A 27269-nucleotide genomic window follows, 5' to 3' on the forward strand; every position below is an offset into this window, starting at 1 on the left:
CTCAAGGATAACACTCAGTACAAAGTTTGAAACTTTTATTGGAAAATAAGTACAGTCTATTGATCCGTGATGCATGCTGTACACGAATTTGGTGTTTTAATATACAAAAATTTGGCTTCTGCTGCAAAATTATATAAACAGGTTTAAAAAACTCCATCATAAGCTAGTACAAACATAATTTATCAAAAATGTCAGTTAAAAAAATGGCTCAATACCTTTTCTTTTATTGCAAATAAGAAAGGCAAGAGAGGGAAAATATAAATTGTGCTAAACCAGTTTTAACAACCGGTAATTAAATATTTTGTTGCATTTGCAAACTCTTCTTCAACACTTAGGGCATCTTTTTAATAATACCATTAAAAACTGCAAGAAAATCTAATTAAAGTGGAAGGTATTAAACGTTTTTTGTTTTGTTTTAGTGGGGGGACAATAAGTCAAAGGAAGTTCACGGGGAACTAGGAATGTGTCTTCTTCCTCCAGAATCCAACCCTTGGAAGATAGGGAATAACTCTGCACTTTTCTGTTTGGATCCTCCTCCACCCAGGCTTATCCACTGATTCTTGTCCTTCCTCAAATTCCAGCTGCCATGCTACTTGTAATTCTTGGTCCTCGTCACCCCCACTCTCTGGCCAATTTTGTCACTAACCTGAGTTTCCAAATTGGCTTGCTTTCTTGGCACTATGGGTGCTCACACATTTTCTAGATGACAGACTAAAATAATCTGCAAAATTAAATTTGTAAAACTTCTAATAGGCTTTTCGGGACGTGACATCCCTGACCCATGGGCTTCTGGCTGCAGTCTGTGTGCCAAATGAAAGCTAGGCCCTGTCTGTTGGAACAGCAGTTCCAGAACAGCACTGGTCCTTAAAACAGGCAAAGTGGACCCAGGAGAAAGCAGGTGGAAAGGCAAGAGTCAGAGACTTCAACTCAATGTGTTTTTGTTTAGGAGGAATATTATTATTCCAAATAAAAGTTTGTGTTCACCCATATTAAATACGAGAAATATAAACACCAGAAGACCCGCCCATGTTCATACAACTCATAAAACTGTGCTTGTGTCCTGCAATTGGTGGCATATAAATTTGGCTTTCTGGTTTTGCAGGGTTTCTCCAATTATTCTGAGGCCTGTCATCCCATTTTAAAAAATATTTTTTCTATACCAAAAAAAAATGTGCTTTCATTTTTAATGAAAATGAAACATATTAAGAAATGTTTGCCTCTAGGGAAAGAATATATGAAAGTAGAAGAGTTTTTCATAAAATCTAAATATAATTTTTGAAAATTCCAACATTCAGAAGTTCGGAATTTGGTGTCTTGAATAAAAGCATTGCTAGACTCAGTCGCTTCCTAGCAAAATGTCATTTCTTCTCACAAATGTGCCAGTGTGGAGTGAGGGGGGACCATGATTGACCTGAAATCAAGTACTCAGAACACCAGACTAAAGCCAGAAATGAGGCTCAAGTCCTGGGTTCAATAGAACTTAGAGTGTGATTTTTTAAAAAAATAGGTCACTTTCTCTATGTATAAAATTAAAATAATTGCAAAAATTAAATAAGACAACTGGGGAATGTTTTTAAACATAAAGCACTATATAAATCTATGTTACATGTGCAAATTGCTCCTGGAAGGCAGTGAGGGACAGAGACAGCCACCCACAGCCTCTTCCTCAGACAGCAGCGATTCCAGCTGGAGGGAGACCAGCCTCCCTGACGTGCTCACTGCCGTCACTGCCGTGGGCCTGACCGGAGAGAGAGGGCTGGAGAGGGAGTCGCCTCTTAGGGAAAGAAAGTCTCCTGGAGACTGTGGAATTGGAGGATGTTCTGAATTTCGGTAAAATTCTGATCAGCTGGAGAAAGTAAGAGAAGGCCTTTTAGGCAAAGGAGGAGGAAGGGGGGCAGGCAAGAGCACAGACAGAGGAGTGCTGGGGGCAGGCGCCATGGCCACCAGGCCAACCTGGGAATTCACACAGCGGGACAGCAAGGGGAGGCTGGAGGACAGGGCAGGGAGGCGGGCTGGGAGTGACGTGCTGGTGGGAGAGCATGGGCTTCAGCTCCAACAGGTGGAGCCTGCGGGAGGTGTTTGAGCAGGAGCGGGATGACAGAAGAGCAGCATCACAGAAAGGACGGTTCATGTGTGGGCTATGCAAGGGACGTTGCGGAGGGACGAAGCCGTTAGGGAGCTGTCCCTCTGAAGATGTAAAATGCAGAATAATAACAAAGGACAGGATGGTCATGCCAGGGAGGAAAGCATTAAGAAGTGGATCAATTCCCTGCTACTGTTGCTTTTTAAGTTCTGTCTCTCCTGTGGAAAGCTAAGATGACTTCAAAACCTTGGAATACCAGAGAATGCCTTTGTTCAGTGAAGTGAGCTTTCAACATATGTAAAATAAAATTCGGTCTTTGGAAACTAACTTCTGCCTGGGGATGTGTATGGAAAATGCAAGCAGATGGAAAGTTCTCCAAGAATACATCTCCCTTCCTCAGTGAGGTGTCAGTCTCACTTCACCTGCAGCACCTCTCAGGAGAGCCGCTCCAGGGCCAGTGACTCCACGGGATCCCCAGACAAGGCACAGCCCCGCCCTTGGGCTGTGGATGACTTAACAAAGCCATCTATAGATGGTGGCCATTTCCTGCATGCCCTTTCCTCTAGTTTGCTGTCTCCATGCCTTTTCTTGGCAGTTCAAACATTCAGAGAGGGCATTTATTGCCTCTTTTTTTTTTTTTTATTTTTTGAGATGGAGTCTCACTCTGTTGCCAGGCTAGAGAGCAGTGGCCCCAACTCAGGTCACTGCAACCTCCGTCTCCCGGGTTCAAGCAATTCTCCTGCCTCAGCCTCCCATGTAGCTGGGATTACAGGCGTGCACCACCATGCCCAGCTAATTTTTTATTTTTAGTAGAGATGAGGTTTTGCCATGTTGGCCGGGCTGGTCTCAAACTCCTGACCTTTGGTGATCCACCCACTTCAGCCTCCCAAAGTGCTGGGATTATAGTCGTGAGCCACCACACCCAGCCTACTGCCTTTCTAAAAGATCTTCCCAAGCCCTCTCCTCCGAAGTGCCCTGGGCTGCTATTGACATCATGGCTTATTCCCTTAACAATCTGATTCCTGATTCCAGGTGACCTCAGGGATAAAGGATGATACAGTTACATCCCATGAACTCTACAAGTCAGCATGAGGCACAGCCTGGCCTGCAACGCCATAAGATAGGAGGCACCCAAAGAACTCTTGGCAATTTCTCCATGCTACCCGAGAGGCACATGAGCCTCTCTTTGCAGTTTTTCCTTAGTGGCCGGTGACGGTAACTGGTGTTTAGATGAAGGTGACCGTCGCTGGACTGGCATGTGGTACCTGACATTCTTCCAGAACCTTGTCTTTGCAGACTGTGGCCCCTGTGTAAAGTCCCCTGACCAGCGGATAACCCCATGTTTCTGCTTAATGAATTTAATTGATTCTGGCATTTTCTCATAGTCTTGGATTTTCTCCAGCTCAAGCAGGACAACTTTAATTCCATCCTGAACAAGAGCATTATACATGGCTATTTGCTCTTCAGATGAACCACCCAGCCAGCTGAAGCCTGATATTTCTCTGACTAAAATGATAATCAGTCTTCTGCTTTTCTTTACGTTTTCATTAATGACCTCAACAATGTCTGAAAAACAGGAAGCACAATATAGTAAGTAAATTTCTATTTATCATCATTCTCTCCTGAACCAAAGTCACACACGGCTTTCTTCAACCCTATGGCTCCTAATGCCTCTTTCTTGCCTTATGTAAAATTAAAGGAGTTTCCCATTTTTAAAATTAATTAGTTAATTAATTAATTTTAAGAGACAGGCTCTTGTTCTGTTGCTCACACTGGAATGAGGTGGCATGATCTTGGATCACTGCAGCCTCAAACTCCTCAGCTCAAGCAACCCTCTCACCCTGGCCTCCCGGAGTGCTGAGATAACAGGCGTGAGCAACTGCAAACCTCCCATTTTATAGACGAATTCAAAAATTGGCCCTCAAAAGACAAATATGTCATTTAGAACTCAGAAAACTTTGTTGGAATTTTAAAAACTTACTATTCAATCATTTGATCTCTACCACTCCTGTTTTATTGTATCAGTTGTAAAGCAACTGTTGGGTTTAACTAGTCATTAAGTTTTTCAAAACGAAATGAAAATCACTTAATTATTTCTCTGACAAAATATGTGAGAAGTAAATACTTTGCATTTAATGTAAAAATCATCATACACTTCTGAAGAGGTTCTTTAAATTGTGAAACATATACCCCTATGCCACAATCTTCTGGAAAGATGGAATCCACATTTTACTAAGTACTTTTATAACAATAAGCCTTTACTTTGTTCCATGACACACATACCTTCCCCAACGTAGTCATCCCTTCCAAAAATGAACAGCTTATATCCACACTGTTTTTCCAAGACCTCAGGCAAGACTTTAAACACAAAAATATCACAGTCAGAGGTAGACCCTTCCCCAACTGTCTTTGGATACAGTATATATGCGTCATAGGTCTTTCCATCTGAAGCTAAAGGAAAAACATAATGTATTTAGAACCACAAGGCAAAAATAAGAGATTTGATAAAGTTAATATCACAAACATTCATTTCATAATGAACTATTCATCTTTTTTTTGTACAATGGCATGACTGAAGCAGCAATACCAAAAATATAATCCCTTTAAAAAGTGTTCATCTCTTACAAGGTTTCTATTTCTTGTGTTTTACAGCAAATTTGCTCTTCTATTTGGAGGCTGCCTCGTATACTCTTAGTATAGAGCCATCCTTAAAGTCTCACTGTTCTCATCTTCTTCCCCAAAGGTCTCAGCCCTGAATTCTATCCATTTTTTTTAGACATTGTGGTATTCCTTTTTTTTTTTTTTTTTTTTTTTTGCAAAGTTTAAACAAAGAAGAGAGAGAGAACCTCCCCGATGCACGAAGATCTAGTCATTTAATTTCTTTCATTAAGGTAAGATCTATGTCTGTTCTACTCATCACAGAGCAAGGCCTCCCAATGGCTTGTGCATAACAGAATTTATAAACAGATGCTCTAAATACCTGTTTATTCTACCAATATGAATGTTGAGGCAGGAACTTAGAAAACAATGATATTCAGCCTAATGAGTTATAAAACTATAATTCTGTGTAAATATAACTAATATTCTTGTATATGCCACTTTTCATTTTAGAACTTAAGTAAAAACCCTCTTAGTCATCTTCTACATCTCCTAACTATCCCCTATCTCCAACAAGAAATACTGCATGGAATACAAAATTATACCTTTTATTGGGAGAAAATCATAGCAGGAATCCCTGTACCAAAGCACAATGTCAACCTTGAAGATTTTATAGATGAAAACAGAACACATAATTATGACTGTCAATGTGACACATATACCAATCATGTGCTTCTGGAATTTAGTGACTATAGGAAAAAAAAGAGGAGAAAATATATTAGAACCAAAAAGAATTAAAACTTTGAGCACAGCAAATTAAATATCTTCATCTCAGAAAGACCATATTTGGGACTGGCCTGTATTCAGACAGTATTAACTCATTCATGATTATCACTTCGGAATGGATACTAACGTACAAAGCAATCTAGCATGGATTATATAAAACTAAGGTGCATTCTATGAAGTTTCTACCTAAATAGTATAATATACAATAACACGGAAAAAAAATACCAAAGACCACAGGATACAGCATTCCACAGTAAAACAGGGAAAAGTTAAAATCACTCAAAAGCCTACAAAAGTTCCCTGAGGTCAGAGAGTCCATTGGGTAAAGACTGGTGGAAAGGGAAAAAGGTAGAGGCTTAGGGAAGTTTCACATTTCCACATTCTCCTGGCCTCCTTCCCTACTTAGTTATTCAATAATTACAGAGGAAGTCGGGGAGCAGATGGAGTAGGTGATGGGGAAGGAGCTAGAGAAGAAGAAACAGGAAAGAAAAAGAAAGTACCTTCTAAATATCAGGAACCATGTAAGCATCCAGAAAAGGGAATCTAAAAGCTTTATTTACTTTTCCAATTTAAATGATTTGGATACAAAATAGAAATCAAGTTATACCATTTTCCAGACAAATAACCAGCTGGCCCAAATGATAGTTCACATTTACGATCTTAAGTACTGTCTCTTCATACAAGATCATGATGCCTGTAGTAATAATCCTCCAGATTTATTTTTCCTATTTAAGACCACCAGGACTATACTTGGTCCTTTACAGTTCCCTGTGACTTTTACAGGTGTCCACAAAAACACACCCATACAAACACTGACTCTCACTTGCACAAATGCTGCTGAGATTTTGATTAAAATTTTTTGGAATCCATACATTCATGTTGGGGAGAACTGACATCTTCATAATATTGAGTCTTTCAATCTATGAACATTGTATATCCCTCCATTTAGTTCTTCTCTAATTTATCTCAATATTTTTTGGTTTGTATTACAGAGGTCTTGAACAGCTTCTGCTAGATTTATTTTTAAGTATTTGATGATTTTTTATGCTACCATAAATGTTATCTTTTAAATGTAATTTCTATTTGTATGCTGCTAGTATTTAAACATAGATAGAAGTTAATTTTTAGGGTCTTTCAGATATTCTTCCATGCACACAATTACAATATCCTATTTTTAATTAAACCACAAATTACCTTAAAATGTTTCACAAATACTTTCAATATTATGTTTTATTATACCAATTCATGAAACCCAGTGACTTTTGATGTCCTCTTTGAAAGTGGATATTTATTTAATCTTACTCTATGTATCCATCAATGTAGTCACTTACTTCAAAATATTCATTAGGTACCTACAATGTACCAGACCTAACTTGCCATTAGCTGTGGAAATAGAATGATTACTAAAATAAATGGTTGCCACCATCACAGAATTGACAGTTAAGTATAGAAAACTAAGTACCAGAGATCCTGTGACATATGGTGCTACAGAAGTAAATACAGAGGCCCTAACCTCCTCTCTTTGGGCTGAGAGCTGGGTTAAGGGCAGGCAGCAGGACAGAAAAGCTTCCAAGAAGACAGAGTAAAAGAGAAATAGAAGTTACCTAGGTAATGAGGAAGTGAAGAGTGTTCTAAGCAGAGGAAATGGCATTTCAAACTTCAAGGTCATGGAATCTTACTACGGTAAAACAAAATTGTGTTTCAATTAGCTTGTTGTTTACCTGGATATATTAACTGGACATATGCTGCATCCATACCATGTGTATTCCTGGCTAAACAGGTAAATGGATGTTTATAAAATCTACTTTCAGTTTCTGATATATTAAGCACTGTGATGAGGGTACTCCTTCTTTTGTTTGCAGGATTTTCCACACTATTCACGAGAGAGAGTAAATAAACTTGTGTAAGTAAATTGCATCGATTACAAATACAACATGTATACCCTGTGTATTTCCTTATTGGTGACAAAATTGCAGCTGAAATAATCACCCTGCCCAATCATAGTCACAATATTCAGACTGCTGGCAACACTAATCTGAGATTTTACAACCCCAAGACCACTGTCAGTAACAGGCTCAGGAGAAGAGAAAGCAAAAAATTACCACTTCCAAGAAGAAAAATGTAGACAAATGCATTGTGGTCTCCATGGGGCACAGAGAATAATATACAATATACTAAACAGAGGAGATTGGGGCAGATGACAAAGTGCTTCGCAGGTGATGTGAAGGAGAAGTCATAGGACAGGAGATCCTTGTCCCATAGATGAGCAGTAGGAAACCAGTAGAGGCTTTTGACAGCAGTGTGGATTGCCTGATTCTTGAGCTCATTAATGAGTCTCTTCTAAGCTACTTGAGGAATATGAAGAATAATGAAAGATAATTGCTTCGTTGAAATGTTGCAATATGTATAACTTAAGAGAAAGGCTTCTAAGTGGCCTGTAATTTGCACCACAATGGCATGTACTTTTTATCTTAAATGTACAAGATCTTGTAAATTCTACTTAGCAAAATAAAAAGGGCAGCAAAGGGTGAGGAGCAACTAACACTTGCTTTTAAACTAAACCAACAAGGTTATAGAAAATACCATGTGGGATTTAATATCAAACTGTGAATGACTCTGAGCATACATACCTGTAATAGTCTTCCCCTAGCACTGGGTCATCTTCATCAATGAAGGACCCATTCCACTTCCAGTAGGCAGTATCACTCAACTGGCCAGTGACATTACAGATCAATTGTATCTGGGATCCTGCAAAGAATGTATTTTTAATCGTAACATTAATTGATCTTTTCTGATCTATCTAGATTAATAAATGGCTATTGAATTAAAATTTTAAATATAGAAATGCACAAAGAAAAAGGAAAATTACCCTAAACCCACCACCCAGAGAAAACCACCATTAGTAACCTTATGTATCTCATTCCTTATCTTCTCTGTGAACACATGCAATTTTTGAAATGGGGTCTTATTGCCTACTATTTTGAAATTACTGTGGATTGGGAATTTGGGCCCACATGATTTGTCTTCCAAAATGGACTGTGTCATGGCTGCTTAGCACTCCATAATACATATACACTATGATTAACTATTTCCTATTGATGAACACAATTTCCTAATTTTTCATTATTAAGATTAATATTTTAATGAATATCCTTGTTTGTACACATCCTGAAGTATTAAAATCTGGAAGTAGGATTGAATTAAAGAAACATATTTTAAAAGCTAACCTCCTCTCTTTAGTGAGGCTGTATCAGTCTACATTCTCTGCAGTAGAGTATGTGAGCACGATTTTCCCCCAAACCACCAGATAACAAGTGTTTTTGGTTAGACATTGCCTTTTGAGAGAAGAAAATGTCACTTAAGTTTTCATCTACATTTCTTGAATTCATGGTAAGTCAACATGCTTTTTGTTAGCTTGGTGCTCATTGACCTTGCTTTTAAAAACTGTTATCCCTCTATCCATTATTTAATTGCATTTTTTTTAATGAGACAGAGTCTCGCTGTCACCCAGGCTGGAAGTGCAGCGGCGCAATCTCAGCTCAATATAACCTCCTCCTGAGTTCAAGCAACTCTCATGCCTCAGCCTCTTGAGCAGCTGGAACTACAGGCATGCACCCCCACACCCAGCTAATTTTTGTATTTTTAGTAGAGACGGTGTTTCAACATCTTGGCCAGGCTAGTCTCAAACACCTGGCCTCAAGTGATCTGTCCACCTTGGCCTCCCAAAGTGCTGGGATTACAGGCCTGAGCCACTACACCCGGCTGGATGCATGCTTTAAATTTCAGTTTTCCTGAGATTAATATTCAGGGTTTTGGGTTTTTTTTTAGTTTTTTTCCTCTCTTATAAATTCCACATATTTTCAAAATTTTTCTAAGATATTTTATGGACACTTCTAAGACATTTACTGGTGCAAATGGCATTTGTTTTCCTATTATGCTTTCTAGCTGGTTATTGCTAAAAAAGTCTTATATTTTAGAACATTAATTCTAAATGTTAATTTTTTATCTGACCAATTTATATAGAATTAATTCTAGTATTTCCCAGCGATTTTCTTGGGATTTGTATGATCTGGAAACACTAATAAAAATGTCTTTTTTCCCTTGTGGTAAGCATACCTTGTTTTTTTCCTTCAATTGCATTAGTAGGCACTTCTAGACTGTGTTCAGTAATAGTGGTTACATGGGCATCTTTGTCTTGCTCTTGGCTTTAGTGAGAAGGTCTATAGTATTTCACCATTAAGAATGTTAGTGACTATTGGCTTGCACTGATGTTATTTATTAAGTTAAGGAAGTATCTCTCAATTCCTATTTTTCTAAGTCATCTTAGGAGTAATGGTATGGGATCTTATTGCCTATTTAACACCCTTCAGGATAATCTTACGACAGGGTACTATATGCTTCTGATCCACTGTCAATACAATACATTAAAATAATTATTTCCTAATTTGAAGCTTTTTTTTTTAGATTGAGAGATCAATGCAGCCTAGGCATCAGAGCCCTCAATTACACACTTCTGGGGCAGGCACTTCCAACAGGGGCTGTGGCCAGCAGGGCAAAACCTGGTTCTTGGGGAAGAGGCAACAAAACCTTAGATATTACATGGTTTGTGGTACTCCAAAGGGCCACAGTATATCAGCAGACATAAAAATCACTGTGGTATTGAAATTTGAAGACAGGAAAGAGAATTAGGTGGAGGAAGACTTTTTAAGACTCTAAAGGGGAACAATCTAAAACAAAAAAGATGATTGAGAAACATTATTCTAGAGCCTATTGGCCCATATTTAATTTTGAGTTTTGACGTTTTTGTTTCTATCTAAGAATGCCTTTCTACCACCTTCTACCATAAATAACAAGTACAGAACTGGCCAAGTACAGAATTCGCAGATCACAAACATGAACCTTCGAACCTCTGTATGGTTCTTGACTGCTGTCATGTAGTTACTGTTACAGAAGGCAATTCCAAGGCCAGCCTATTTTGGGTCCTCTGATACAAAGAATCACTTTTTCTCTCTGGATCAGTGGTTTCCAGTAGAACTTTCAGTGATGATGGAAATGTTCTATATTTGTGCTTATCTCTACAGTAGTCACTTGTCACATGTGGCTGTTAAGCCCTTGAGATATGGCTAATGTGACAGATGAACTAATTTTTAATTTAACTAAATGAATCGACTGACTTAATTTAATTTTACACGTCTGTAACCCCATGTGGCTAGTAACTACTGCACTCAACAGTGCAGAACTAGACGCTTGTGGGGTTCTTTATTCTTGAATAAAAAATGTTCACTAACTTGGAAAAGTACTTTTCTAGAATGACTACCATCTTTGGGGCCTGTAGTCTTACTCTTCTGACTCAAAGCTTGGATCTGGTCATAAGAAATCCAGTCCTGAAATTGTAACACTGCTGATGTCTATCGTACAATAATTAATTCTTCAGAAGTTCTCTAAGATGTCAAATATAATTTTTGTTTAATTCAGAGATAAGTAACACCTGCTCTATTGATTCACTATTACAGCAAACCCTAATTTTGTCATTAAATATTTTAACTCTGTACCAGTCAACAGCATTGCTGGTTCCTAGGCCTTTTAACCTTAGTGTCTGGTTGGTGTTTTCATGGTAGTAAGTGTCCACAGAAAAGTAGGGCTGGAGATATCAGACATGGCAAGATGTTTGCCATAGAGGCAAGAAATAGAAAAAAATTAAGATATAATTTGTGTCACTTTCCCTCTAATTATAGATATATGCAGTAAATGGCTTGGATTGTATATAGTAAAGATACAATTTATCGTACTCTCACGTTTAAAAAAAAACTGATTCCAACATATCCTGACTGGAGCCCACTTACCCAAGTCTACTTCTATTGTCTCATTAGCTGGGCTCACAATCACAGGCCTTGTGGGTTTGTTTTCCTCTGAAAGAAAAACATTCATAAGGTTTGTCAGTCTCTTATAGATCAGAATCTCAAGTGACGACAACACTTAGCAAAATACACTAAATTACTTCTGGCCAGATACTCCATCAAGTGTTCAAAGCACATATGCCAGGAGACAGGAGGCAGAAAGTGAAGGAAGAAAGCTGAGGCAGAGGTCACAGCACCCTGTGAACCCTGGGGCAGAGCTAGACCTTGTGAACCCATAGAGTGGGGTGCAACTGAAAAAAAACACATCACCAGGTCCCTGGGTCCCCAGACAAGTGCCTCTCATAAGTGAAAGCACATCAGGAAAGGCAAGAGTAGTGGGAAGTTAGTTCCTTGAATTGGGTGTTATTGGCCAGCAGGGCTAATCAGTACTAGACCTGCTTGCATTTAATGACTGTGGTAATGACCCAGTAGTGAGAACTACAGGGTTATGGAATAATGCTGTAATTTATTAAAATAGGCAAAAAGAAGTATCAAGGAGCCCCAGAAATTAATCTGACTTATTTATGAAAAGATTGGCTTCAGGGGTTGACCTGTGGCCATGAAGAAACTATGAGAAACTATAAAATTGAGTACTTGGTATTCCCCCAGTCAAAAAAAAAAAAAAAAAGTGAACACCATGAAGGTAGGATATTCTCTCTTTTGTTCCCTAACGTATACCTATAACAGTTCCTGAAACATAGTAAATGCTTAATAAATATTTTTGAATCCTTGAGTGAACAAAAAGCACTAAGCATCATTGGGGTGGGCCTTGGGAAGAAAACAAAATATTACCCCACCCGGAGTAGAGTATATTGTTTCTACAAATGGGATCAGAAAAGGGAACAGAGAGTATCTAAAACACACTCAACCTAGCTTAAATATTCCCCAGTGCCCAGTTCTTTCTCAGGTTCTACTTGCTGGTTTGGTTGCTATGTTTCAGGAAAGACAGACCAGAGCTACCCAATGACAGGCTGCTAAAGACTCAAGAACATGGTTTGATACAAAGACCACTGAAAATTAGGATTCACTGATGCTTGTGAATGGCAAGGACCATGGCAAGGAATTAACTTTTGTTTAATAAAAATATTTTTAGGAAAATAAAGTATTATATAACTAGAAAAGTGAAGCCATTTATAGGGTGATCATATTCTGAGATTGCTTGGGATAGTCCCAATTTATACCTGTTGTCCCAGCATAACTACTAATAGATACCCCTCTAACCTACAAAAAAGTTCTGGTTGGAATAACACTTCTTATATTACATAAAGCTTACAACATCTCATTATTTACAAAAAGTTTGAGCATTCTGACTATCCCCTGGTAATTTGCGCATTTTGTTTAATTTTGTTGTGATATAGTTTTCAATATGAAACATGGTTAATGCAGAATTGAAAGACACAAGAAAATGAACAAGAACAATCACCGTACACCTATTAATTGCATAGCTGTTTTGCACCAAGCATTTCTTTGCACCAGGCACACGAGTTTAGTGGACCCCATATCTCTAATCTTCCCAATAATCTTGGGAGATTGCATCATCTTGTTACAGAAGAGGAAACAGGCTTAGAGAGGTTAACACCTAACACAGAACAAACAGGAGGTAGATGCTGGAAATGTGACTTATTCCAAAGCTCATTAGTGTCCACACCCATGCTTGCTGCTAGACACTGAGACTCACTGAGATTCCCCAAGTGCAAGCTCTCAGAACATTCCCATATTCCAGTCAGAGGGAGCCCCAGAGCTTTCAGTAAGAACCATTTTTAGCCATGCCAAAGAACAACCCTCTTAGATCAGTTGGAAAACACAGCTCATAATGTCTCTATTTAATTAAAACTACATCTGAAGCAGGAATGGAAAACATTACATAGTGTTTAGTAACAAAAAAAACAAAACTAAAGCCATGTGACTTTTGTGGTATCACTGAGGTCGTCTTGGATTTTGTTTCTTCATGGACAATGAAAGTAATATTACAATCATAGTCTCTGGGCCTTCCCAGATCTAAACCTTCTAGGGCTGGAGCTATGACTCACCTAGAGTAATAAATTCTATTACCCGGGTAATAGGATATTGCTTGCCCAAGTATGTGTAGGATGCATGACAAGTATAGTTCCCTCTATGCTTTTCAGCCACATTCATCACGATGAGCCTATCTTTGACTCCACTAAAGTGTATATTGTCAAGAAGTAGAGGTTTGCAATCCTAGATAAAGGGAGAGAGAAGCATTGAAAACCAATAACCAATAACTTTCCCCAATCTACCAGTCAAAGGAACTCCATTTTTTTCACCTTAGCAAACGTTATATTTTTAGAAAGAGACTGGAAAACTTCCTTACATAGAGTAAGTTTTAATATTGGTTTTTTGGAAACGGTTAACTATATTCCTATGACATTAAGTTTTCAAGTCTATGAGACTTCATAGTACAAGAAGTGAATGCCAATTTATTTTGCAGGAAAAACATGTTTGAAAAAAAGTTAACACTATATAGTTTCTTAACAATACTGCACTTCATTTCTTCATTGATATTATTTATTTAGTATGTCTTACGCTCTACGAGAAGATTCCCCATTTGAGTTCCACCAGACTAGGCAGATTAAAGATACCACAACATGGGGTGTTACATGGAAAGCTAGTCGACTCACTTTTAAGACAGTTATGGAAACTAGCAGGTTATTTGAAGACCATAGCTTTAATAAAACACACATAGTATATTTTATAATAAATAGTTATATCTTAAATACCTTAAGCTTATAATCAGCCTTCTCTTTAAATATCTATTTATAGTACTTTTCTCAATTACATCTTATTAAATTAAATAAAAACAATAGCAAGTAAGTTTCTAGTTAACCTTCAAATTAAGTGAATGCAGTCTTATTATTCTTTTTAGGTTCCCTATCAAGTGTCACCATTAAAGAGAAAACAATATGCAAAATAAAAAGGTACCTTGCAGATTCATTCTATTGTCCAGGGAACTATTTTATTTTCCGGAAAAGTGAAATGTCATATTTAAAATAAAATTACCTTATACCACAGTAATTTAGGTAACTCATTATTTTCGTCTTTAAAAAACTCCATATAAGGGCACACAAGTCCTCCATCTCCTGCAACGGGTAGTCTCTGCTTAAATATGGCTTCTGCATTATAACACAAGTTAGGCTCATTCTCCACAAATTTTGCAGTTATTTTAATTCTGAGGCAGTAAGATGAATTTCTAAAACAAAATAAAATAGGTAAGTTAAGCATTATTAAAAGTATTTCTGTCCTTAACAACTGCAGGAAACTAGAACACGTTTGTAACATACTAATTCCTCTCTCACCTTACCACACAGTAGTAATGTCCTGAATCTTCTACCTTAGCAGGAACAAACCAAAGTTTCTTTTTGTGCTGATGAATCCTGGAGGCTTGTTCTGTAGATATAGGTGTCTTGCTGTCATTTTTATACCATGTTATAGTGCCTTTGTATTCATTTGGGTTAAGAGGACAGGGACGAACATCAATTTCATTTGCAGATGACACTAAAATTATTTTTTCTTCACGTTCATTGCATTTATCTTTAAAAGGAAGAAGGGGGGAAGCAATTTATATAAAAAATCTGTCAGTGTCTCTTGATTTAATATCTACGAAGAAATACATCGATTATTAAATATATCAATTCACATTACATATAAAAGCTTCACAGCCTTGTGATAAGGGCATTATCCTGGGAGTCTGAGAAGCGTATTCAAGTCCAGCTGTGTCACTTACTGCCTGTGTGCTATGCCTTTGGCAAGTTATTTAACCTCCTTCACCCACTTTTCACTCATCTAAAAAGTGGGGATAATGTAGGAGAGTCATGCCTTTCAGTACAAGATGGAGTAACAGAAACTGGATTTACCTTCTCAGATGAACAACTAAAAAATGGACAAAATATATGAAACAACGGTATTCAAGACATTGAACATCAGAAAACAAAGGACAGAAATCCCAGAAAGATGGGGAAGAAAGGAGGTGAGCTCTACTGTTGTCCAAAATTACAGCCAGGCCATGACATTGCCGAGAAGAAACACAGGCAAAGCCCAGTGAGTTGAAGAGATGGAGCTGAGAACCTGGGTAGAAAAGTTTGCAGGGCAGAGTCCCCAAGTACTTAGAGCTGCATGATGACAGGGAGAAAGAGTCTCATGATAACTGAGAGTCTCCCCCAAGTTTTCAGCTGAGTATCTATCAGTCAGCGTAAGCATATAAGAAAATTACCCAAGGCCAGAGGGAGTATTGTCAAAAGAACTGGAGGGAGTAACACGTGGAGCACATCAATGCTGGAAACAGTTGCTGTTCCCAACAGCCAGAGTGGAAAGCCTCATGAATGACAAGGCATCAGGCGCAGTACCCAGAAGGCTTCTGACTCAGGCATTCGGGAAAATTAGGCCTAGAATAAACTTTTTCCTGATCCTAATAAAGCTTAAAAGCAAGACCCGAAAGGATTAAACCATTTCCAAGTAACAATCATGTGGCAGAACAAAGCTCAAGAACATTTTGGGGAATATGAAAATATCCAGCACCCAACATGGTAAAATCCACAATGTCTAACATTCAAAAAAATCATTAGGCATGCAGAGAAGCCGTAACATACAACCAATGATAAGGAGGAAAAAAATTGATCAGTCAAAACTGACCCAGAAATGACACAGACAATAGGCTTAATAAATTTAAAAATTAAAATAGTTTATTACTATTGTATTCCATTTATTCAAGATGCTACAGGAAAGATCAAACATGATTGGTGAAGACATGAAAGAGATTTTTAAAAACTTTTAGAGATGAAAACAATAATGTTGAGTTATAAAAAAACAATGGATGGGATTAACGGCAGATTTGACATTGCAGGGAAAAAAAAGATGAGTGAACTTGAAGACACAGCATTAGAAATTATCCAAAGTTAAGCACAGAGAAGAAAATAACAGAATAAAATGGGCAGGGAATTATTTTACTTAGGACAACTTCAATACATGTAGTATGAATCGCTGAAGAAGAAAAATGTGGAAAACAGAAAACATATTTGAAGTTTTCCAAGATGTGACAAAACTGATGTATACATAGGCTCCCAAATCACAATGAACCCCAAGCAAAAGAAACATAAAGCAAACTACAAACGCATAATAATCAAATTGTTTAAAACCAGTGACAAAGATAAAATCTTCTATGTAGCCAGGGAGAAATGACACAATTATTGCAGAGGACAAAGACAAAAAATGATGCAGCCTTCTTTCCAAAAACAATACAAGCCAGAAGAGAGTAAAACAATATTGTTAAAGTACTGAAAGAAAAAGTCTACTTAGAATTCCATATCCAGTGAAAATATATTTAAAATTTAGGAAAAAATATTGACTTTTTCAGATTTGCCAAAGCTGTAAAATGTCATCACCAGTAGACCTGCATTACAAGAAATATGTAAGTCCTTCAAAAAAGACAATATTCTAAGATGAAAATGAATCTACACAAAAGAATGAATAGCAACAAAAATGGGTAATTATAAGACCATCTTTCTTATTATTTAAATCTCTTTAAAGAAAACTGAGTGTTTAAATAAAAAATAACAAAATGCTATAAAGTTTATAGCAAAGAAGTAACACGTATGGAAAGAATAGGGCAAAGTTCAAGAAAGGAGAAATGGGAATATAATGTCTTAACTTTGTATACTATATGTGAAACTGTATAGTGTCACTTGAAGGCAGACAGAGATAACTTAGATATGGCTATTTAAGCCCCAGAGCAGTCATTAAAAAACACATACACAACAAACAGTTATGAATAAAAAGCCAAAAAGCGAAATAAAATGAATCCTAAAAATGCCAATTAATCTAAAAGGCAGCAAAAAGAGAGAAAAAAATAACAGAATTGATGGGACTAATAGAAAAACAAATAGCAAGATCCCAGAACTAAGCCCTAATATATGAATAATCACACTAAAATTTCAAATAGTCTAAACACTCTCATTGAAAGGCAGAAATGATCTGATGGGCTAAAGAAAGGCCCAACTATGTGGTGCCTAACATAAACACATACACCTACATACACAGATTTTATAAATAAAGGTAAAAATAGATTAAAAAGAAAAGAAAAATATTTGCCATGCTAACACTCATGAAAAGAAAGTTTGATTAATTAGCTAGGGTTAACCATATCACAATTGTATACATATACCAAAACATCACATTGTACATTGTAAATATATACAATTTTGTCAACTATACCTTAATAAAAATTAATTAAAGCTTGAGTGACTATTATTATCAAAGTAGATTTTACAGTAAAAAAAATTACAAGCAAAAAAGGGGCATTTCATAAAAATAAAGAAGTCGGCCGGGCATGGTGGCTTATGCCTGTAATCCCAGCACTTTGGGAGGCTGAGGCAGGTGAATCATCTGAGGTCAGGAGTTTGAGATCAGCCTGGCCAATATGGTGAAACTCTGTCTCTACTAAAATACAAAAAAATTAGCCAGGTGTGGTGGTGGGCACCTGTAATCCTAGCTGCTTGGGAGGCTGAGGCACAAGAATCACTTGAACCCAGGAGGTAGAGGTTGCTGTGAGCTGAGATCGTGCCACTGCACTCCAGCCTGGGCGACACAGTGAGACTTTGTCTCAAAAATGAATAAATAAATAAATAAATTTTTAAAAAGTAAAGAAGTCATTAATCAACAGGAACACAATAATACCAAATGTTTAGGTAGTTGCTAACAGTGCTTCAAAATACATGAAGCCAAAACTGATAGAACTGCAAGAACTACAGAAACTAGTTCTGCAAGAAACTAGAGAAACCCCACTCACAAGGAGTGATAGAACAAGCAGTAAAATTAAACAATCAGTAACAACATAGAAGATTTGAACACTATCAACCAATTTTACATAATTGATATTTGCAGAAAATTCCAATCAACAACAGTAGAACATTACACTCTTTTATAAGTGCACACATAAAACTGAGCAAATTTTCCATATTCTTCCCCATAACCCAAGACTCAGTAAATTTAAAAGGATTCAAATTAAACAAAACTTATTCTCTGGTGACAATGGAATTAGATTAGAAATCAATAACAGAAAGATATCTAAAGAATCCCCATATATTTGAAAACTAACATACTCCAAGTAACTCATGAGTCAAAGAAATCAAAAAGAATATAAAGTATTTTATCTGAATGATAAGGAAAACATAACATATCAAAACTTGTGGCATTCAATGAAAGCAGTACTTAGAGGGAAATTGCTAGCATTAAATCCTATATATTTTTTAAAAATTTCAAATTGATGACTTGAGCTTCTACCTTAAGAAACTAGAAAAACAACAAAGTAATTCCAAAGTAAGCAGCAAGCAGAGATTTTACGCCTGAGTCTTCATTTATGGAGCTGACTGAGTGACAAAACAGAGACTAATGCCATTGAAAGATTTGTATTACTTAGTGGTTTGGACAGAAGGGGTATGCCATACCACGCAAAACCACAAAGAGAATCACCAGATTGGGTTAGGAGGCAGAAGCAGAAACAAAAAGAAAGCCTAGGCCAGAGTCTTTACTGGGGTTCCCATGGGAAAGGCAAGGCAGGACAGCATAAACAGCTTCAGACTGGGCTGTTTGAACCATTTTTGCAGGCTTTGGGCATAGAGGCTGTCCCTAGTTCTCTGGTACCTGGCCCTGTGTTGATTGAGGCTGGGGTAATATTGGTTTGGGTGTGTGAGAGTTGGATAAGGAGGCGAGTGGGGTACAGTCTTGGGTCAGGCAGTCTCACATGAAGGGCAAGCTGTGAGCTGTCCACAACACACCTAGGAACTGCTTAGCCCTTGGTGGGCAGTCTCTCCCTAGATATGAAACACCTTCCAGAATGTCAAAATATGTAAGACACAGAAAATAAAAAACACAATTAATATAGCAGAAGAAGTAAGAAGAAAATAGTAATATAGATCAGAGAGGAAATCAATGAAATAGAAAACAGAAGAACAATGAAGAAAAATCAAAGATACCAAAAGCCAGTTCTTTCATAAAAACAATAAAATTGATAAATCTTTAGCTAGACTAAAGATGACATCTCTTTTTTAAATAATTTGTAAAGGGTCATGAGGAAATATTATAAACAATGTTATGCCAATAAATGTAATAACATAAATGAAATGAGCAAAATTTCCAGACTACTAAAGCTCCCTCGAGAAGAAGTACATAGCCTGAATTGCCCTATATCTATTAATACTATCTTCTATTCAAAGAAATTGAATTTGCAGGATTTCCGATATGGCGGGGGGCGGGGGTGGTCTCATAAATCATTCCTCCAAAAAAGCAACAAAAAGACTGGCAAAAAATTTCAAAAATCAACGGCTTGCAATAACCAGAAGAGCATTTATTAGAAAATAAGGAAACAAACAGAAACACGCCAAATCACAGATCAGCAGGGTTTGTAGCTTTATAACTTAAATGACTCCCATCCTACTCTTCCCAGCTCTACGACAGCCATGAATAGCAGGAGCTCCGCAGACACAAAGGCTTTGAAAACCAGCAGGCTTGCAAGAACAGAGAGGGTTTGGAGCACCTCAAAAAGTCCCATTTCCAGAGCATTGCCACTCTTTGACTTGACCAGTAGGCCCTCAAAGTCACATTCATAGGGTGGCGTTGTTATTGACCTCACCAAGAGCTCCACAGAAAAAGCACTAGCCCCAAGGTGTTTGCTGGAAAAACTCAGTGTTAATTGCTTTTTACAACTACCAAAAGCTGCAATACCAGAGCCATAACCTCCAGAGGGCCTTGAAAAGCTCTGACACATTCCTGGGGAACCTAGAAGGGTGCCCATGTATGCAGGGCTGTGTGCATGCCCAGGAAATTGCATAGAAGGCACCAGACTCTCATTTCTGGATGACTCTGAGGTCATACACAAGCAGGAAGTGAAGGCTAAGGCAGAGTTGTAAACAGCCTTAATGTTGAAGGCATGCTCCAACACACATGGAGCCCCTCAGCAAAGGGGAGAAAACTTACTGAACCAAGGAATTTAAGTCAATCTCTGGCTCAGTCCTTAAAGTTCTTACCTTTCCTAACTACACTCCATGATCCCATTCAGTCTCATGGTTCTCATACCAGCCACTTGCTGAGGTCTCCAATTTTATATATTCAACCCAGACCTTTCCCTCAGGCTGCAGACTGCCTAGTCAAAGCCACCATTTAAACATCTAACGGACAGCTAAACTTAACACGTCCAGTCTGAAAACCTGATCTTCCCTATCCCATCAATGGCAATTTCACCTTGTGTTTGCTAAGGCCAAAATTTCCTAAGATAATTCTTGATTATTCTGTTTCCCTCACACCTCACATATGACCCAACTCCAAATCCCTCTTGGTTCTGTTCCCAAAATATTTCAAAATTTGTCTGCTTCACACTTCTCCTTGCTATGCTTTGACAAGCCATCAACATTTCTTGCCTAGATAAAGCCATCATGATGGCTTACCTCTTAACTGGCTTCTCTATTTCTCTCTTTGGCTCCCTCGGTTCTATTCTCAAAACAGGAATCAAAACATAAGTCAGATCACCTCTCTGGTTCTGAACAAAGAACCCTGCAGTTTTCCCATCTCAGCCAGACTACAAGCCAAGACCCTAAGAAAGGGCGCAACATTCTATATAATCAACCCTCCGCCATCTTGCCATTACCCAGATAGCCTGGCCCCTTATGACTTCCCTCATCTCTCACTATGCTCCAGCCTCGCTGATATTTTTATTCTGAAAGCACGCCAAATACTCTTGGCCTCTGGGCCTTTGCACATGCTGCCTGGAATATTTCCACACCCCAATCTGATATCCAAATAGCTCTCTTTTCCCCTTCCTTAAGGTCAACTCAAAAGTCAACTTCTCAGGGAGGTTTTTTCTGGCCACATTCAAAAAATTAACCTTCTGCCCACTCTAATGACAAAACCTTATACTCCTTTTTCCTGTTTTTTTCCTCCCTATACTTGCCATCATATGACACAATATATATCTACTTATCTGTTATCTGTCTCTTCTACAAGAATATAAACCCTATGCAGGCAGGTATTTCTGTCTGCACTATTCCCTGCTGTATCCCCAGTAGCTAGCACCTGGCACACAGAGAACAGATTAGAGAAAATGAAGAAATGGAAAGAAGAAGAAAAAGAACTGTATCTTGATGACTTCCAGCTGTGGGTTCATAAAGACTACACATAATATCTCCTCCAAATGAAAGTCAGAATTTCCTGTATCACACTTTCAACCAGCAGTCAAGTAGAAAGAGGCCTGAACCTAGATGGGAGACCTAGATTTTAGCTTTATGTTCCAAAACTAGCCACATGACCTTGGGCTCTTAACCTCACTGGGCCTCAGTTTCCCACTCTCTATGTGAGAGAATGAGAGGAAGATGCTGAAAGGAACTTCCGGCGATACAGGTCTATGACCAGGAGGCTCTGTGCCCAGGGATTCAACAGAAATGAGTATGAGAAATGACTGTTAGGGAAGGCACTTCATGTATTCTAAATAACAGATTTTCTTAGCAGACAAGAACACAAAGAAATACTTAACTTACCAGCCTCCAGAAAAGAAATCAGTAGAGCAATGAAACAAATAAGTCGGAGTAACACTTTCATATTCTCCTGGAGAAATGGAGGAATGGAAGAAAGACAAAAGCAAAAATGTTACTTTTCCAGCAAATCTCTAAAACTAAATATACCGACACCATCCCTGTCCCCACCCTCACCGCCAAGACAAACTGATGAATTGGTTTTTCTACATCATGAATGTTATCATGTTTGACTTTTGGTTAAAAAATGGGATGGGGAACGAAAAGGGATAAAGAGTTTTCACAAAATTGAGAACAAACTCAACAACTTAAGATTTTAAACATTTCTACCTTCTGTCCCATTATACATTTCCAGTCTTACATCCCATTTAAATTTCCCCAAATCTAGTTTACATCCAAAGTCGGCTATGCACTCGCCCCTAAACCAGTTCACCTCCGTTTGTGTGAGGATTTGTTCCCCACTTATGTCCCCTGCCGTCAGGACCCATGTGCAAAAATCAACCCACACTTTTGGCCAGTTCAAAGGTCATGCCTTCATTTTATATTGCAAGATACTGAATTGCTTGTACAATAGGATATAGCTACATAGAAATTCACCCAAAAAACCTAAAAGAAATGATAACAACAATTAAAATTGGGTTGGGTGGGTTTCCCCTTGTCGGGGCTTTCTATACTTTCTAAAATATCTACAATGAACTTTGTATGAAAAAAAGAGGAAAGGACAAAAGAGAAAAAAAACTCTTATCCCCTCTGCTCAATCTTAGGAGCAATGTCTACAGTAGACCATGTAATTCTGTGCTTTGAAAACATCTGCCTCTTAATTTTTACGGGAGATTAAATTTGCCTATATTCTTATCTGTAGCTATAAGTAAGTAAATAAATATGAAAACACAAAATATTTTAACACAACACTCATTCAGATTCTAATGACATGCAGTCATTTAAATATTAGCTGGAAAATGTCCTATTTAAGATGATGTATTGTGTCTGGGCATGGTGGCTCACCTCTGTAATCCCAGTACTTTGGGAGCCCAAGGCAGGCAGATCACTTGAGGCCAGGACTTCAAGACAAGCCTGGCCAACATGGTGAAACTCCATCTCTACCAAAAGTACAAAAATTAGCTCAGTGTGGTGGTGCATGCCTGTAATTCCAGCCACTTGGGAGGCTGAGGTAGGAGAATTGCTTGAACCCAGGAGGCGGGGGTTGCAGTGAGCCAAGATCATGCCACTGCACTCCAGCCTGGGTGCCAGAGTGAGACTCCATCTCAAAAAAAAAAAAAGAAGGTGTACAGGTATTTTTTTAAGTTACAACATGCTTTTTAAAACAAATACAGGGGGAAAAAAAAAAAAAAGATTATCTAACCATGCGAGACATACCCATTCATATTCTCTTCACTTTACCCTCAGTATCAGGATGATGATCCCTAAGCCTGGTTCAAGCCTTGAAACCTACCTCAGAGCAGCAAAACTGCATTCCTTCATTATCTTTTAACTCTGACCCTTTATTTACATTACTGGCTTCCCAAAATAGTCTAGAATACCAGTATTATTACCATATTTACCTTTAAACTATTTTCAGATGACTAAATAAGATAGAAGCCTTTGAAGCCCTGCAGCCTGGTCTATGAGCTCTTTCTGTGACTGCATGAAGTGTGTTTTAAGTCTTTATGATAGAGAGGAAGGAAAGAAGGGTTAAAATGTTTCCCAATCACCAGTTCCAGGCCAACCAGCTATTTGCATTAGTTTATCAACAACAAAATAAGGGCATTGCAAAATCAGCTGAACACTGCCAGCTGTCGGTTCATTTAGTTACAAGATCTGGTTTGTCTGATCATTAGGCAAGGGAGAAGAAAAAGAAGGCGTGTGACTGAACTTTATGGAGTGTATCATGAGATAATAATTCCAAATTAATTGTGGACAATGTTTAATCACAGGTCCGAGGTGGGTGACCTGTACCACAAGGCAGGGTGATATTGGACGCGACTCTCCCTGGGCCCCAGTGTGCTCATTTGCACAAGGGGTAATGAACCAGCTGAAGTTGGACCTCATCCTCCTCTAATAGACGATAAAAGGACAAAGGGCCATGACCCCGGGTCCAAGTTTACTTCTGCCCCAGAGCTGCTCTGGGAAACAGTCAGGGGGGGTGGGAGTGGCCCTGTCCTCTCAGGAGCAGGCTTGTGGGATCCATGTTGATCCCCAGGACCCTGGGGCAAGGAGTCAGCACTGAGCTTGGGAATGGGCGTTAAGGGTCACATGACCAAAGGGAGCGAGGACATCAGAAGGGAAGGAGATGAGGGTTGTACCGAGATTAACCCACACACTCCCATCAAAAATCAACGCAAACCCCATTATGCCCCTGAATAACAGAAATTCCAAGGCAGGGCCAGGCTGACTGGCCTCCATAGTGCTCACAGTTGAATGGCCATACAAGTCAGAAGTCCCTCAACATAGATGGCACATTGAGTAAAAGCTCAGCCTCCATGCCCCAGTTCCCCCTTTTGACAAGCAATGCAGTGACAGCATGTCACTGATGGTGCTATGTGGGTGAAATCAATGGCCGCATGCAAAGAGCTTAGAACAGTGCCTGGCAAATGGTCACTCCCAAATCTTAGCTATTGGAAATCGGCCCATGCTCTGATGACAAATAACAGTTTTGATAGAATGTTTTCAGTTAACCATTCATGTCTTTATTCACTTACTGCTGCATTCAACAATCATACATCAAATATCTATTTGGCTCTGGGAACAAAAATAGGAACAAGGGTCCCACAGCCTGGCTCCAGGAGCTCAGCAGTCACAGGAAATATGGACACAGCGTTAGACTGTGATGTGGGGGTGTCTACCAGAAAAGCCATGTCCAGGGCAGGAGGGGAGACAGAGGCTAACTCAGCCTGGAGGAGACAGAGGGGAGGGTCCAACAACATCATGTTCTGGAGCATAAACCAGAGGTGGGTTCTGAGGGGGAGGCTGAGAAGCCCCAGGTTCCCACAACATGCGGAGGTTTGATGAGGAACTGGGACTGTCATTTGCAGGTGGCAGAGAAGCGTGTACAGGTTTTAAGCCATGGGCCAATGTATGTTAGATCTCCATTTTTTGCAGACATTTTGGCACCTGTGTGGAGACAGGGGAGCCAGGGAGAGCAGGCCACCACAGAGGTTCATGGGAGAGAGGATGAGGGCTGGGCCAGCTCCATGACAGACAGGCAGGTGGGGGCATATTTGAGAACGCCCGGGGCCAAAGGGGAGAATCAGGGATGGACCGGGCCAGACTCACTGAGGTCGGGGCAGGGAGGGCAAGGGCCAGGTTGGGAGGCAGGTTTAGGTACCCACAGATAGCTCAGAAAAGATGCTCAGAGGGTGTCATCCACAGCATCATAGACCCAGGTCTCCTGGGACGAGGTGAGCAGTACTGACTCAAGCAGAAAGCAAGAATTTGAACATGCAGTGACAGTGGAGTGAAAATGGACAGCAAGGCCTGGAAGGGGCTGAAATTGGGAGAGCTTGGACACAGCACTGGAACCCACCATTTTACTGTAGCACAGCCAAGGTGACCTGGGAAAGCGGACAGGCATTGACTCTTACTGGGGCTGAAGCCTCTTTCCAAAATTTAATAAAACCATCAAGCTGCCCCAAAGAGTAATGTGTCAACAGAAATAAAATATTTTTGCATACAATGGGAGATAGTCCAGGGCCCCTGGATCTGAGCGTGGAGGAGTTCAGCTATGTGTGAGAAAACGCCGTCCGTGGGACCCTGGGGTGACACAACCCTGTTACCTTGGAGAAGGCCTTGTCTTTTACCAAGGGGTCCAGCTTCTCAGGAGGGAGTCACCATCTTCAGAGGGTGCGTCTACCTGGGGAAGGAAAAACACATGAGTGAAGTGTGAATGAAGAGGTCCAAAGGCACCAACTGCTGTGAGGATCTCAAGAGGTGTGTATTAGTCCGTTTTCACACTGCTATAAAGAAACCTGAGACTGGGTAATTTATAAAGGAAAGAGGATTTAATTGACTCACAGTTCCACATGGCTGGGGAAGCCTCAGGAAACTTACAATCATGGTGGAAGTGGAAGCAGGCACATCTTACATGACAGCAGGAGAGAGAGCAACGGGGGAAATGCCAAACACTTTAAAACCATCAGATCTCATGAGAATTCACTCACTATCATGAGAACAGCATAGGGGAAACAGCCCCCATGATCTAATCACCTCCCACCAGGTCCCTCCTGGACACGTGGGGATTATAATTTGAGATGAGATCTGGGTGGAGATACAGAGCTAAACCATATCAAGGTGTCAGAAAGGTCATGACGTTTAAATGATCATGAAAATGAGTCCAACGTTTAACCAGTGTATGTTCCATAATCCTTGGGGACAAGATACTTTCAGGAAATCAAATCACAGGGAGAAAAGAATACCAAGAGCTTGACAACCACAAGCTATTCTGATTAAACACAGGGAAGAAAGCAGTGCAGAGCAGACCCTCCCGACTCCCACACCCATGAGGAGGCCCATCCTACACATCTTGCACATCTGTCGTAAGAGCTCAATAAATACTTGTAGAAGAAAGGAAGGAGGGAGAGAGGGAAGGAGGGAAGGAATCCGCCTACCTACCTACCCACCCACCATTTTTGCATGAGACATACAGGGATGAAAACCTAGCCTAGAATCAAAGAAGAGAAAGGATGGAATAAGGGTACTGGATGTGGGTCAGAGAACAGGATTGCAAGGGGAACCGTCACTGGGGTCTGGAGATGGCCAGAATCATATGAGAGGGTAGAATCCTACATAAGGAGTTAGATAAAGAGTTCACACCCAGATGGTTATCGAAAGAGTTGAGGGGTGGGGATGACCCCAAGGAGAGGGAACTACAGGAATAGGACTACAGACTAAGAAATGTTACTGCCAGAAGGCATACTAGGTAAAGAAACCTCCCTTATTCAGAACTAGTTAATCAAAGTCCATTGTAATTTTTTTTTAAATGACTTATAGTAACATTCAAAACGTATCTTTAGAAAATACCAGTAACGATAAAAAGTCACAGATGTGTGTATGCCACTGTGTTATTTTTCAGATTGAATTTTCCACATAAAATAAAACAAGAAAGAGAAAAGGATTAACTTACTGAATACATTAATAAGCCACAGCATACGGTTCCCCCTGTTTAGCCTTCAAGCAAGGATGCCTGTGTTATGTGTGAAATCCCCGGACTGGCTAACATCCTCTCCATAGCAACTTCCAAGAACGACAGCAGGGAGTGCTCAGATGCTGATGTCCAGACCCAGGGAGTCAGCCAGATCCTAGGGTGACCCGAGGCCTAGGCTGGTCATCCCCACTTCCGGAGGCCTTGTCCATTCACTGCAGCACACCACGGCTTTA

At 39.3% G+C, this 27269-nt stretch overlaps 1 protein-coding gene and 1 long non-coding RNA gene across 11 annotated transcripts in view; one reads left to right on the forward strand and one right to left on the reverse strand.

Annotated features, from left to right (window-relative positions):
* Window positions 1-20: 20 nt before the first annotated feature.
* LOC105490126 (interleukin 1 receptor type 1) overlaps window positions 21-27269 on the reverse strand; it is a 144570-nt gene continuing 117321 nt past the window's right edge. For all 10 annotated transcript variants that reach the window (XM_071077193.1, XM_071077194.1, XM_011755496.3 and 7 more), the window contains 11 exons: window positions 25670-25746; window positions 21903-21969; window positions 14679-14913; window positions 14383-14572; window positions 13395-13563; window positions 11311-11376; window positions 8098-8215; window positions 7189-7340; window positions 5287-5430; window positions 4367-4534; window positions 21-3649 (listed from right to left, as the gene is read on the reverse strand). In XM_071077193.1, coding sequence (XP_070933294.1) covers window positions 3243-3649; window positions 4367-4534; window positions 5287-5430; window positions 7189-7340; window positions 8098-8215; window positions 11311-11376; window positions 13395-13563; window positions 14383-14572; window positions 14679-14913; window positions 21903-21963 — 1710 coding nt within the window. In that variant the 5' untranslated portion in view covers window positions 21964-21969; window positions 25670-25746 and the 3' untranslated portion in view covers window positions 21-3242. The remainder of the gene's footprint in view (window positions 3650-4366; window positions 4535-5286; window positions 5431-7188; window positions 7341-8097; window positions 8216-11310; window positions 11377-13394; window positions 13564-14382; window positions 14573-14678; window positions 14914-21902; window positions 21970-25669; window positions 25747-27269) is intronic.
* Window positions 3585-4897, forward strand: LOC105490125 (uncharacterized). Its single transcript, XR_011612093.1, has 2 exons — window positions 3585-3673; window positions 4736-4897. It is a non-coding gene; the product is annotated as an uncharacterized lncRNA (long non-coding RNA).

This window comes from Macaca nemestrina, chromosome 13, assembly GCF_043159975.1.
Source record: "Macaca nemestrina isolate mMacNem1 chromosome 13, mMacNem.hap1, whole genome shotgun sequence".
Taxonomy (NCBI): Eukaryota; Metazoa; Chordata; class Mammalia; order Primates; family Cercopithecidae; genus Macaca; species Macaca nemestrina.